Source organism: Setaria viridis, chromosome 5 (genome assembly GCF_005286985.2).
Source record: "Setaria viridis chromosome 5, Setaria_viridis_v4.0, whole genome shotgun sequence".
Taxonomy (NCBI): Eukaryota; Viridiplantae; Streptophyta; class Magnoliopsida; order Poales; family Poaceae; genus Setaria; species Setaria viridis.
In genome coordinates this window covers 44,599,224-44,614,124 of record NC_048267.2, presented here as the reverse complement: position 1 = coordinate 44,614,124, position 14,901 = coordinate 44,599,224, and the positions used below count along the sequence as shown (strand labels likewise).

General features: G+C 49.4%; 1 protein-coding gene across 1 annotated transcript; it reads left to right on the top strand.

Moving 5' to 3' along the window:
• The first annotated feature begins 466 nt into the window (after positions 1–466).
• LOC117857175 (ubiquitin-conjugating enzyme E2 27) lies at positions 467–3,267 on the top strand. The gene is made up of 5 exons (XM_034739688.2): positions 467–767; positions 1,367–1,415; positions 1,683–1,842; positions 2,795–2,884; positions 2,968–3,267. Exons 1-5 carry the CDS (start codon positions 587–589, stop codon positions 3,073–3,075), a joined length of 588 nt encoding a protein of 195 aa, XP_034595579.1. The 5' UTR covers positions 467–586; the 3' UTR covers positions 3,076–3,267.
• Positions 3,268–14,901: the final 11,634 nt, after the last annotated feature.

Here is a 14,901-nt window from a genome sequence, read left to right as displayed (position 1 = left end):
CCCAAATAAGCCCATAGAAAACATTTCACTTCCAAATGTGGCAACTGATGGAGTTGTTTTTCAATTTTCACTCCTGCCACAAGCTGGAGTTTTTGATCTGATTAGCCTACGACTACTTGTGATGAGCAGATCGCCAGATCGATGTCAATGGGCTTTACATGGATTTAAACTTGTAAGATTCCAAACGGAGTAGGCTAAACAATCAACACAAGTGAAGGAATTCGGCAGAACAAACAAACTACAAGTGAAGGGATTCGGAATTCCCCACACCTCAAGGCAAGCAACCAAGCCCAAAAGAAGAATCTCCGCTCATCCAGCACGCAAATTCCTACGCACTACATTTAAAATTAGTAGCAGTTCACTAAACAAGATTACCGTGGAGGATGATTATTAGCAGGGTAATTAAGTATATCATATCATTAGTGGCCGTATTATTAGTAGCGTGGGGGGCTGCCATTTCCTGATCTCTCTCCTTCCGCCCCCTTCCTGCCCTTCTTCCCATCTCGCGCCGCTCTCCAGGAGGCGACGGCGGGTCGGTGCCGCGGGCGGGGCGCGAGGGGAGGGAGCGGGGGGCGGGGCGGCGACGATGGTGGACGTCTCGCGCGTGCAGAAGGAGCTCACCGAGTGCAACCGCGACCGGGAGGTCTCGGGCGTCTCCATCACGCTGCACGACGGCGCCAACATCTCCCACCTCACCGGCACCATCGCCGGCCCCGCCGATAGCCCCTACGAGGGCGGCACCTTCACCATCGACATCCGCCTCCCCGGTGAGCCGCCCCTCCTCTTCCGATCCCTTCCCCCACCTCGCGCCTTCCTTCCATCGGATCCCCCCTCCACTCGTCGGCCTCGCCCTCGCGCGCCTGGAATTGCAGATTCCGCTTCCCCCGGGCGATTCGTCGGCCGAATAGATTGCCGCGACGCGCGATTGCCTCTCCCGCGGAAGGGGTTTAGGGTCGATTAGGGTTTGCTGCCTGCGAACTTGGCGCGCTCCTTGGCTGGTTGCAATTCCGGATTAGGGTATGGGAGGGCAGACGTCGGTGGGTGCGTCGCTGCATGTGGAATTGTGGATTCGCCTTTGCTAACCTGTGCAATGAAGCATCGCATCTGAACAGGCAGATGTGTCTGTTCCATGTTTACACGTGTTAATATGCACCACTTCAGTGTGCATTTCACTTTTATCTGTTCTGTTGTAAATAATCTGTGCCTCTGTGGTGTCGTGTTTGTGGTGCTTTTGTATTCACTTATTAAGAACTCACAGAGTTAAATGTCTTGTGCACCGCCATCTGCTAATAACTGGAATTCAGAAGTAAGAGAGTACGGTGTGGCAAATGTTATTTCCTAACTGATTTTTGTCTTTGGTTGGCAGGTGGATATCCCTTTGAGCCTCCAAAGATGCAGTTCGTCACCAAAGTATGGTATGCAGGTTAACCCCCTCTGTTTTTATTGATGACTTTTTATTCTTGTTACACAATGCTCCTACATATATGTGTTGTTATGTTTTCTCTGATCATGAACAACTAGCACTGACAGATTCCTTATATCCATTTCTTCAGCCTTTTGATTTAGTGATTATTATCTTGCCATTTTGTTACATGTCTCCCCTTGTGTTCCTAAGTTCTGCTGCCCTCTCTTAGTTTTTTTTTTCAGTTCAGCTCTGACTTCTCCTCCAACCTATCTTGAAGGCACCCTAACATCAGTAGCCAAAATGGGGCAATTTGCTTGGACATTCTGAAAGATCAGTGGAGCCCAGCCCTTACTTTGAAGACAGCACTGCTTTCCCTTCAAGCTCTGCTTTCTTCTCCTGCACCTGATGATCCTCAGGATGCTGTTGTTGCACAACAGGTCTGAACTGGTTGTTTCCTGCTGTGGATCTATTTTTAGTGCACTATATATTTAATTTTTGCAATTTAAGCTAAAGTTGGTTGAGAGTTAAATTGCCATAGCCTGTCATTGGTGGATTCCCATGAAATGAGTCAGAATGACTGTTTGTCCAGAAAATATGTTTATGCTGCATAATTGCCTCGTCATGCTGTTGGTTGAATAGCGTCATACATTTTCGCAGCAAATTAAGCATGAGATTCTATGTGAACTTTGTTGCATCCATCACATGAGCTTGTGCCTGCAGCGCACTTGGCAATTTTACAGTTGTAATGTTACACAGGTGAATATGTTTGTGGTAGTCCTGTATGTTTTATTTTTCCGCTATAGAATTTTTCCACTAGTGCAATTAGTCCTGCATGTTCTCCATGTGCTAATGCAGATGCTAGACTGCAAGATAGGGCGTAAGGTAGTTTTATTTGGTTTTCAGCAAGCTCGTATGCATTTAGTATGGCCCACAAGGATATATAACGCTGTATGGAAAGCTGGGTGTAAGAAGTTTCTAATGAACCGTTTTTACTATGACATATGACCATGTCCTCAGCCGAAATGAAGGATAGCAAATTCCAAGGAAATACCTCTTTGATATATTTGTCCAGCAACACAGCTAGGTGCTTTGTTGGAGTGTGCTAGTGATGTTGTGGTTGTTACTTTGATAACAGACTAGGCCACTAGCCAGTCCCAGAGGAGGCATTATATAGCCTACAGGATGGGCTTAGTAACTTCATTCTGGAATTTGTACTGCAAGAATTAGTCCAGTGATGCAGAGTGTAAGCATAAGCTCTGAAAATTCACTGCAAGAACGAATGGAACAGTGTGGACCCATAAAGCTGTAGAAGAACTTGTGAGATTCTTAACTGAATTACTATTGCCAACCTTCTCCCATAATTTCTATGTGTTGATTCTGTTTCTGCAGTACCTGCGTGATTATCCAACATTCGCTGCTACGGCTCGCTACTGGACAGAGGCCTTCGCAAAGAGTGCGTCCACTGGCATGGAAGAGAAGGTACTTACAGTACTGCTCATCATTTCATTGTGTATGTAAGACATGTACATGTTGATGAGCCTTTTTGTTCGTGCGGAGTACAGGTGCAGAAGCTGGTTGAGATGGGCTTCCCAGAGGATCTTGTGAGAAGTACCCTTAAGAGTGTCGATGGGGATGAGAACCTGGCTCTCGAAAAGCTCTGCTCTGGCTAAACCACCCTATGGCTGATATATGAACTGTAAATTGCATCCCCCTTGGTTATTATATAAGAGAACAATGCCTGCTAATTCTCCTGCTCTGCCATTTCAGTGTGGCCGTTTATTAAGACAATATATATAGGGGATTGGACCATGGGACTGAAGCGAAAACTGAAAACTGCTTATGATAACTCCAGAGTTCATTCATTTTCTTGTCTCACATTTTGATTTTATTCGTCCAGTCGCCTGAATTATCGGTGCTGTGACGTGTTTCTCTTCGCTCATGGAATCCTGTTTATATCTGATACAAATCATCAGTTTTACACAAGTCCGAGCATTCTGAATGTGACGGGTAGCATCTCATATTTGATTTTCACCATGTCCATTGTTTTGTGTCTGAATGTGATTAGTCATGTGTGCTACTAGCCGTTGTCTGAGATGTTTGTGTTTCTGTTGGTTTTGCTTGATGAGTTGGCCGTGGTGTGTTTCTGTGTTACTCAGCTGTGGACTGCATGCTGCTGTTTTACGCAGGAAATGCCTGGCACGGCATGCGTCAAAAGTTTTTTTTTTTTGGTTTTGAAAAGGACACGCGTCGAAATTCGATTCATTTGAAAGGAGAGCATCAGGCATGAGGTCGGATTAAGACATGACGATGTCACGTGTGTTTATAATTCTTAACCTGGGTGATTGAGGACGGAGCAGTGTAACATTATTTTCCTACGGATAGGTGGCAGAATCTATTGGCTAGCTGCTGCACAGATACGCTCTGTAGCACTGGAAAAAAAAAAGGTTGGTTCTTCGTCTGGTGTGGCTGTTCTGTTTGGTCCAACACGTCGAAACTAACCTCCAAGGGTTGACTAGTTCCAAAAGGTCGAACTTGGTCGTATGTAAAAGACGGGCGCGTTGACTTTGAACAAGTGTTGTGTGGATCCGAGGCGTCAACACAGCTATTACAAGTCTGCCACCCTCTACTACGACGCAAGTTCGAAGGAGGAAAGAAAGGACAGGTGAAACAGCGAGTTTTTTTCGCCTTCAGCTTATTCAGCCGGTTTATCAGCCACCGAACAGTGTTTTCCTCTCACAACAAATCAGCCGTTTCAGCTTTTCAGCCGGCTTATAAGCTGAAGCGAACATGCCCTTTCACTCGAGGTGGGCCACACAAGCACGATTTGACACGAAAATCCCAGAGGCTATCTGTCTGGGTCGAGTGCCAAGCGCTGAGTGCCTGAGTGGCAACTAGGACGCCGGAAAAGGATCTGAAAATGGCCGTGCACTACCGCAGCTTCCACACCTGTCTCCACCAAGCAAGCCAATTACCCAAGCATCACATGCGTCGCCCTCAGCCGTGGAAGACCGGCCGGGCGCTTGCTTGACCCCAAAAGCAAGGCACCGTCCGCCGCATCGATGTGTTGCGACGAGTCAGTCCTATCACATATACTAAGATAAGTGATGATCTTGTTCCTCAGATTCTACGTCTTGACTAGAGAATAATGTTCTATCATATAAGCCTTCATCAACTCATCCTAATTTTGAACTTTTGCTGTAGGTAGAGAACGAAACCATTGAAGTGCTCTCCAAAGTAGAGAGAAAGGGAACAACCTTGCCCTCAGTTGATTCTTGTTAACTCCTACTGTTGGATATATTAACGATGACGAATATATCCGCAAGCGCACGGATACCATTGTAGCTTTCATCTCAAAGTATTCCAAGGGTATCGAATCCCAAGGAACGTGTGTACTAACTTCTAGTTTAGTCGGTCCAAGGACACACCAAGGTAGGAGGCAAACGTAGAGAGGATTCCTAAGATAGCACTATAGTTGAGTTAGGGGTCGATCTCTCAAATAGAACTTTCTTCGGGCATCGGCTTACCCCTGATCTGTCAGGCAACTCTTGCCTGCGGTTTTATGAACCCAGCTCTACGCTGTATCCGGACGTGGAGGATTACAAAGGATCAATAGGGTTGTCACCACCTACGGTCTACCTCTAGCAACCTGTGGGATATAAGGCAAACGAAGAATAACCATTTAGACAAATTTTTCCAGCGGTAGTCAGAGATAATGCGAACAGGCCTGGGACCAATTGGTCACCAGAAGCCGTAGTAGCACCAAACCTCAGTAGAAGGTCCCAAGTTCGAATCCCTTTGGAACCGGATTTCGAGGGGATTTTCTAGGATTTTTCCTGGATTGCTGCAACCTCAACACGTGTTGGGAATTGCTGTCCGAGACCATCTCTTCATGGCAGGCATGTGAGTGTGAGTGTAGGGGTAGGATTTAGCTTGCGATATGTGTGATTGTGGTGTTGGGTGTGTGTGGGGGTGTGTGTCTATGTGTAAGTTCAGATACTACAACTTGTACTCTCATAAGCGAGGCTTTTAAAAAAAAGATAATGCGATGACTTCTCCCCCATTATCACTATGTTCAAAAACAAATTTTTGATATTAGTTATGAAAATATTCTTAGTTTCATGTAAATAATACCCAATTAGCAAATTCCAGAAGCTACATTTTTTAACCTTAGCTCCTTGTATCAACTATTTGACAGGAAAGAGACATAAAATTGGACATTAAGTTATTTAAAGCAAATTATATCGCAGTCTGTGATTTTATACTGTGTACTTATTTACCTCTGCTACTAACACAGAGCTATTTTTCAGCTACATCCTTATTTGCTGCTTTTCGTTTCCTTCTCTATGGAGGAAGGTAATAACTTATTCCTTGATATATCATGGTTCTTTATCAGATGAAAACTATACTATTTCCATTGTTTAAACTAGATAATTTTTTTTGTTTGGCCTTGAGCATTATTATGGTTACACTGCTACTGCAGAAAACAAGAAGCTTAGCATGCCACTAATATGAGAGCAAAAAATTTTCTGTACAGTGTTGCCCCTTGATATCTGCATTCTGCAATATGAGGGTGTTTGCTAAGTTATAAATATTTCCCATACACTAAATGCGTCCATGTGCTTATGTAAAATGAGGACATGCAAACAAGCATGGGCCTGTAGATTTCTGTCATGTTGTTCTGATCCTTTTGATAACAGAGGAGCTACTTATAATAATGTGTATATCCTTGTGTAAGCTATTCCTGATGTTGCTGCGTTTCCCTGTCAAGTCGGAAGGTCGGCGGAAAAAGTTGAATGGGGTACTTCACTATCAGGATTCTTGCATTGTAGAAATTTCTAGATGACTTTGTATGTTTAACATTATCCCCTTTTACACAGGTTGGCTATGTGCCCACCATATGCTTTGGTTGCTTCTTGATCAGATGCATAATGGTAAATCCTATACGGCACTAACTTAAGTTCTGAAATAATTCCAATAAACATTTTGATTTATTATATCTATCTTACAGATGTGCTTTAGTGCTTTTAATAAAGAAGCTGATCTCGATGTTCTGAATCATCCAATCCTGAACTTCTTTTACTACTTGGTATGTTGTTAGTACCTGCAATTTTAACCATGCTATTTCAGATCACTTGGTGTTTCTTCGCAAGTTTAGATTTCACTTTCATTTGTTTGATGTAGATATTGATGTCTTCTAGGAGATTTTCTTCATATATAATGATAGGAAATGGTTTTTTGATACATATATAAATGTCAGTTCATTTCAATCATATAGGCTTAGTAGCATCGTTGGTGCATATATGAGCTAACTTTGTGATATCATTTATATCTCCTTATGATCAATCGTCGCACTTGCTGATATAATTGCTGGTGTTCACTGTGTCTTATGCAGCTTGTTGAGATTGTGCCATCGTCTTTGGTGCTGTTCATCTTAAGGAAACTACCACCAAAACGTGGGATTGCACAGTATCATCCAATCCATTAGTCAGTAGAGTGGATGGTCCATTTCTAACAGTTCCATCCAATTGCTAAAGACAGAAAGGCAAACGTGAGATGCCTTGTAGGTTAGTAGCTTTCTTGTGAAGAAATCTTTACCAAGTCTTGCAAATATAACTTGTTGAAAATGTAAACTCCCGCAGTCATTGCAATCCCAAATATCACTAACACAACATGTTTCACCGATACGGGTTTCCATCTGTAAACTTTAGAACAGACAAGGACTTTGATAATTTATTGTGATGTAGAAAATGTGACAGGATTGGTTACTTCAGAAGAATGATAGCGGTCCAGGGATTATATCCAACCCCTAGGTTTGCTGGGAGATTGCTTCAACTCTCCCAATCCGAAGAGGTGGTTTGCTGGGACCTGGGAGATTGCTTCATCTCTCCCAATCCGAAGAGGTTAGACCTGATCCTCATCCGCTGACACAAGCTTGTCTGTATGTAAATGATTAAACTGATGCTTCACAAATTCTGATGGGACCTAAAGTCTAAAGATATTGGACCACCTTCACATCTTAAGACTACCAACGTTGTTGGAAGCATAGTCAAGCATACACCCATACTAATTGATGCAAGTTAGCAGACAGTGAAAGGAATAGATGTGTTTATCAAATAGAATAAAGCACACACATGTCTAACGATCAATCAGCTTGACAGCATGTACCAGATCACAGCAGCATCAAAATTCAGAGAACCATAAGAACAAGTTGGCCGCTGGACAGCCGAGGGGAACGGAGAGAATTTGAACGATTCATTCTCATCTTACCTACTAGCCTGTTCAGAGGCTTCCATTCCGACGAGCATGGTCAAGCATACACACATTATTTCTGCCTATGATACTGTCCAACTCAACTGCCATTCCCGGGTACTTCTGAATTCTAATTTCGGAACAAGTTACATGCAAGCAAACCGCCAGCGTTTGAGAAGCCACTGCCAGCTACAAAGCTAAAAAGTCCTCAATCAGATCATACTTAATAAGCGCGTTCTTAAACTTAAACATCCCGATTGATGAGACGTTTAAGTTTTCCAGCGGGAGCTGCTCCTTATCGAGTGTCCATCCCTCCCTGTATGCTTGCACCACCAAATTGTAACACCCAAAATTAAAAGAATTCAAATCCACTAAAAATTGCTCAATTAGGATGTTATTTAAATTTCTAGGCATTTAATTTTATTTTCTCAAATTAAAATGATTCACCATAGGAGTTTATTGTGCATGCATGCTGGTGCATTGATTTTGATTGACTGTGTTTGATCAAATTCAAATTCTAAACTCAAATCCCTTTTTACATAAAAAGGCTTTTTTGTTTCTTTCTCTTTTTGGTTGCATCCCCTTCCTTCTCCTTTTCCTCCAACACTACTCCCTTTCTTCTCCTCCAACCCACCACCAGCTCCGCAGGCCCACATTCCCTTTCCCTGGCCCATTTCCGCGCCAGCCTGCTCGCGGCGCAGCAACCGCTTCCTCTCGCCGATAGGTGGGCAGCGTCGTCCCTCACCTTCCTTTCTTCCTCCTCCCGCTCCTTTCCTCTCAGCGCGCCGCCCCCTTCCTTTTTCTTGCGCCGCGCCTTCCTTCCTCCGCACGCCGAGTCCTTGCATCCGCGTCGAGCTCGGGCTGAGCCGGTGCCGCCTCCGCCCCTATATAAGGCCGCCACCCCTGGTCCTTTTTGCCGCACCACCAAACCCTAGCCGCCTCCGAGTTCCAGCGCCGCTGCTGCAAGCTCAGCCTCATGGTGAGTCTCGACCGCGCCTAGTCCCTCGCCGAAGCTCCAAACGAGTTCGCTGTGCGCCCCTCGTGCTTCCTGTGCAATCCGCACGTGAAACCATGGCCGGGAGCTCATTTTCGAGCAGCTCCGGCGGAGCACCGCCGCACTGCCGCCTCTCACCGCCGCTCACCGCTGCTGGCGTCAGCGCAGCGCCTCGCCAGCCGCTCGATCTCGAATCGACGGCCTGGGCGAGAGTCAACTAGCAGCGCACCGGTCAACCGCGCCACGCCGCATCATTTTTGCATTTTAACCCTCGCGTTCTCCGCAAATCAACCTGCAGTCCAAGCTAGTTCAAAAATATTTACGAGCCGGTCCTGTTTTCTTCTGTTTTAAACCCTGCTCTTTTATAAAATTAACCCGCCATCCGGAGTGGCGTTTTTGCGCATTAAACCTTCGGTTTGTATGCGTAATTACGTATAAGTCCTCGGTTTCTCACAGTTTAGCCCTGGAAGTTGTTTTTCTCGCTGAAAAGCCCCTAAAACTTGTTTAATCATATCTTTTGCATCTTAACTTCGTTTTTCGCGTTCTTTATATCCACGTGTTCGTTTTAATGCGTAGATTAGTTTTTCAATCTTGTTTTCTCTGTTTATTATGATTGGTGTACTGTTTTTCATGTTACGCATTTGTTTGCTTGTACGTGCTCATGTGACGCGTGTAGACGTTCAGCAGTTCGAGGGATTTGAAGATCAAGCCTTCGAGGAGTATGAATAGCAAGAGCAAGGTCAAGAAGGCAAGTCGTGTCCTTGATCATTTCTTTAAGTCCTATTCACCTTTACTTTCATGTTCAATACAAATTGTTATGCACATAATACTTTTAATCTTGATGGGTCCCAATTAAGGTTCGCCTAGATTTTATTTACCTTTGTGTCGGTGTCAAGAATCACGGGTCAAGACTCCGGCAAGTAAATTTGTTTTCTATGCGTGTAAGGCTCAGATGGTTGCACGAGAGGACACGAGATTTATACTGGTTCGGACACGAATAGCCCTACGTCCAGAGTGGGAGGCTGCTCGTGTTACTCGTGCCAAGTTTGTAGTAGGGGTTACAAACGGGCGAGAGAGGGAAGCTGGTCCCAAGTCTCTGTGGGTGTGCACTGATGCTCGTGAGGTTGGATTGCGGGTCGGAGTTGGATCGTTCCATTCGAGAGCCGTCCCTTTCTCGGCCCCCCTGGTCCTCCTTTTATAGCGTAAAGAGGACACATGAGTTACCATTGAGCCAGGAGTAAAGGGAAGTAAAAAAAGGTAAGCAAGGAAGGTAAAGCACAGGGAGAGGGGTCGAGCCACCGGGGTGGCCGCCTTCCCTTCTGATTTCTGCGTCCTGTCAGCGTGGCCACCGAGGAGGGGTGGTTGCCGTTGGGTCCCATCGATGACCCAGCGGTCGGCCACTGTAGCCGAGCACGCGAGACGTGCGTGGCGACCGACCACTGTAGCCGTGCGAGTTGATGATGATGACTGGCCACCGTAGCCGTGCACGTCGCGGATGACGGGCGACCATTGTAGCCACGCGTGCTGACTGGGGGGCGCGGCTGACACGCCCCTGCCGCCGGGCCGAGCGGGAAACCGGGCGGCGCACCCTCCTTAGTTAGGTAGCATGGGCGATGAGTGCCCTATGACGAATGTCACAGGGGAGGGTTAGGATGGTGCAGCTGTAGCCCTGTGCAGTCGTGGCAGCAGTGCGCCGCCCGAAAACTCCAGCAGGTCACGTAGAGGAACGTGGGCGCCTCTCCGTGTGTCAGAGCCGTGTTCCGGGCATGCGCGTCCCATCGGTTGCATTGATGGCGAGATCGGTGGGGGCCCACAAGATCTGCGCCCTCGTCTGCTGGTCCGCGCACGTCCTTTGGGCGAGGCGAAGCCCTATCCTGTGGGTCCGGACACGTCCGACCCTTAGCGCCCGGGGTCGGGCGAGACGGAGCCTTGCGACGAGGGGTCGGGCGCGTCCGACCCCTTGCGCCTGGGGTCGGGCGAGGCGGAGACCTGCTGCGAGGGGTCGGGCGAGGCAGAACTCTCTCGGCTGGGATGAGGAGCGGCCTCGGGGGGTCAAGCGCGTCCGACCCTGTGACCCTGGGGTCGGGCCAAGTCGGCGGAGGTCACTGTTGCTGGAGGTGGGCCCGGGCCCTTATAACTGTCGTTTAAGGAATATAAGGAAGTCGTTAATATTTCCCCCCAACAGTAGCCCCCGAGCCTTTGGTGGAGCAAGAATGCTCCTCCAGAGGCTATGTTCGTCGTTCATCAAGGATCTTTGTTTGACCTGCAACCTGCATTTGATCAGGGAGGAAAAGCTTCGCTCGTTTGGCCTGGCCGGGGAGTTTTGGGTAGGCGGGGTGTTCTGAGGATGGCTCGGTTCGGGAAGATTCCCTATCGTTCCGACGACCACTCCTGCTCCAAGACTCCAAATATTGACCACACGCATGGTCGTTGGTTGCGATTCCAGCCCCCGAGCCCCCGCGCGTTGTAGGGGACCGATCGAGAGGTTGGATTGTCTTTTAATCGTTACCCCTCAAGCATCCGTTCGTTGGGACGGAGGGGGTGAGCCGTGCCATGTTACCCTCGTCGGACGAACCATGATGCTCGGTGAGCTGCTAACGGATCAGTTGGAGTGGAGTCCCGGTCCCCGTTCGGGGGGGTTCGGCTTGGGCCAAGCTAGTGGCGTACTCCAGATTCCGGATGGCCAATTCATATAGTTCCCGGATCCGTTCGATCGGATCCAGGGGCTCGTTGCCTTTCTTCGGGGAAAAACCATAAACTTAAACGCCAGTCCGGCCTCGAACGTGAGGTCGGGACGCCCTTGGCTTTCGCTCGCCTGGGTGGTGCCCGCTAGCGGACCCGTCCCTTCTCACCCCTTGCTCGGGAGTGTCCTGGGGTGACTGTCGAACCCTGCGGTGGGCCAGCCTTCGAACCCCTGGACCGTAATGGGCCGTAGGAGCGTTTTCAGCTCCGTATCCCTTTTTTTACCTGTTGGTGGGCCCGGGCCGTACGTGGAGGAAGTCATGCGCGTGCATCCTTTGGGAGGTGAAGCCACGGAAAACACCAGGCCCGCGAAACGAGGAGGGGAGACGTTCCCTGCGGTTGGAAGAGATCGTGTGCACGGTTCGAAAAAGGCGGAGTGATGGGCGTACCTGGCGTCGCAATAACTGCGATCGGATTGCCCTTTCGTTTCCCACGCGCCCCCTATAAGACGAGGGAGTCTGCACTCGTCTCCAGCCTTTCTTGCTTTCTTGCGCACTTTTCACCTCCCTTCGTTCCAGCGCATTAGCCTTCTCCGCCCCCACCGTTGAGCCTTCCCTTCCCTTAGCGATGGAGTCCTGGCTGCGCTCGAACTTCAACACCGCTCGCGCCACCAGCCTCGTGAAGAAGGGCCTCCTTTGCGAGAGGACCGCCAAGAATGAGTGGTGGTACCCCGGGAGGGAGGATGCGCCAAAGCCGGATGACGGATACATCGTCTCGTTCGCGCACTTCCACGAGAGGGGGTTTGCGAATCCGCCGAGCCACTTCTTCCGCGGGCTGCTGCATTACTACGGGCTCGAGCTGTAGCACCTCAACCCCAACTTGATCCAGCACATCGCGGCGTTCGTCGCTCTGTTCGAGGGGTACCTGGGGATTGAGCCCAAGTTCTCGCTTTGGAAATACTTCTTCGCGGTCACCCTGCATCACAAGATCGAGAAGAAGGGGATCCAGGTGCGGACAGGTCCGGTGCCGATGGGGTGCGCTGGCATCCACCTCCGCCAGAACCGCGCCAAGAAGTACATGGTGATGAAGACCGCGCCGTCTCACAAGGGGTGGCACCAGCAGTGGTTCTACATGAAGAACTGCTCCGAGTCCCCCTTGCTGGAGTTCACCGGCCGCGTCATCGCGGAGGCGCCGGACAACTGGACGTATGGTTCGGTCGAGAAGGAGAAGAGGAACATCACTGGTTTTCTCTAGGCCATCAATCGCTTGAAGGAGGGCCTAACCAGGGCCGGAGTTATCGGGGCGTACCACGCTCGGAGGGTGCCACCACTGATGCTCCAAGCCCCTGCGCTTGGCGATATGGTTCCCGGCGCGGCGACTGACGGCGCCGTCCTTGCGACGGGTGTGCTCGCCGACGCCTAGATCGAGCAGCGTGTCCGTGAGGCGCTGGGCGACAGGGACGTCGTTTACCCGGTGCCGGATCACCCTCCGATGCGCCTGGACGAAGGCCACATCCCGCTGGTGAGAAATCTTTGTCTTCTCATCCTTCTTTCATGTGTTTTCTAGTTCGCCATTCCTGACGTGATATTTTCGAGTCTGCAGGGCGAGTTGAACCAGGCCGTAGCCTCCCACCCGCCAGTGCCGGAGGACACAGCGCGGCCGCAGCAGAACCGCCTCCTCACTGAAAAGTAGAAGAGGAGGAAAGACAAGGAGACGGCGAGGAGGAGGAAGAGGGCCACGAAGGAGTTCCAAAGGCGGTGGAGCGGCGCGGTCGTGACGGACGACGATGATGATGATGACGATGAGGATGATGAAGACGAGACCGAGGAGGAGGAGGGTTACGTCCCGGCCTTCGTGCCTGGCACGCTCATCATCCGGGACCAGTCCCGTCAACCGGCCGCGGGGGACAGGTTGAGCGGACCGCCCGCCCAGGGCGCGACCCTGCGGGGCTTGGAGGCCGCGCCCCAGGGGTCGACGAGGGGCGCTGTAACGACCAACCCCAAATCTTTCAAGTAAATCTTAATCCGAGTCCCTAATCCCCTGTCTCAGCTTTCCCGAGTTTAAGAGCTCAACCTCCGGTCCCGGTCCCGACCCCTGAGTATCCGACCCCTTCCGCTGGTTTCCAACTCCGATCCATGTCGACCCCAACCCATACCGCCGCATCCTTCTAAGTCTTCCCACAGTGCCTTTTTTCAATTTGAGCAGTGGACCAACCGAGACTGACCGGTGGACCCACAAAATCTTTCTTCCAGATCTCCCGCGACGAACGCACTCGAGTGGCATGCCCGTTTCAGAGCTTCTCCCACAAAAAGGGTGGTTGCCGTTGGGTCCCATCGACGATTCGGCGGTCGATCACTGTAGCCGAGCACGCGAGTCGCACATGGCGGCTGACCACTCTAGTCGCGCAAGTTGGTGGCGACGACCGGCCACTGTAGCCGTGTAAGTGGCAGGAGGCTGCCGACCACTGTAGCCATGTACCTTGACAGGGCGGTGCGGTTGATGTTCACTTTTTGCCAGGCTGCGTAGAAAACCATGCGGTTTGCCCTTCTTCGCTAGACGGTATAGGCGTTGGGCACCCTACGACAGGTGTCGCAGAGGGATAAGACGGTTCAGCCATAGCCCTGTATTGCCGCTGTAGCATGTCGAGGAAAGCGAGCGCCCTTCCATATGTTAGAACCGTATCCTGGAGCGTGTGCATCCCATCGGTGCGTATATCCCCTCGGACGAGGCGGAGTCTTGTTTCGAGGGATCAGGCGCGTCCGACCCCTTGCGCCTGGGGTCGGGCGAGGCAGAGCGAGGTGTGTTTTGGTCGGTGGAGATTACGGGTGCTGGGGGTGGGTCCTGGCCCTTTCAACTGTTGATTAGGGAGGCGTACAAAGGTCATGAACATCTCCGACAACGGTTCGGGATAGATTGCTCGGAATCTTTCCCCGGTGGTTCAGACAGTGGGCGATGACATGTCGTGGAAAAATGAAGACTTATCTCTTATTTTTGACATTGTATCTTCCTTTGATGTGACTAAACCAGTGGTCCAACCATGGAACATTCTTTACTTTGATGGTCCAGTCATCTTCAGAAACACCTGTAGGACAAGTTGTTCAATATAGCTGCGGCATCAGATTTATGTGTGCATAACAACCTGCTGTCGTCCTCCATGAACAACCCGTGGAATTTCATATATGCAGATCCATAGCAAGCCACAGGAAAAAGTGCTGGTAGAAGTCAATCCACAAGATAGCTAGCTTGGGCTTGGCAATCGTTCTCGGATCAGCAATCATCATCATGAAATCATCCGGCAAGAAGCTAATGATGTCATCACCATACAACAGCTTGACCAGCGTAAGAGTAACATCACTCAAAGCTAAAAAGTCTTCAATCTGATTGCCGTCTATCAGATCATACTTCATAAGCGTGTTCTTGAACTTAAACGTTCCGATTGATGAGACGATTAAGTTTTCCAGCGAAAACTGCTCCTTACCGAGTGTCCACCCCTCCCTTTGTGCTTGCACCACCAAATCCTTTAGGCTTTTCATCGAGAACTTCCCACCTTCAGTTAGAAGCCAGGGCTACT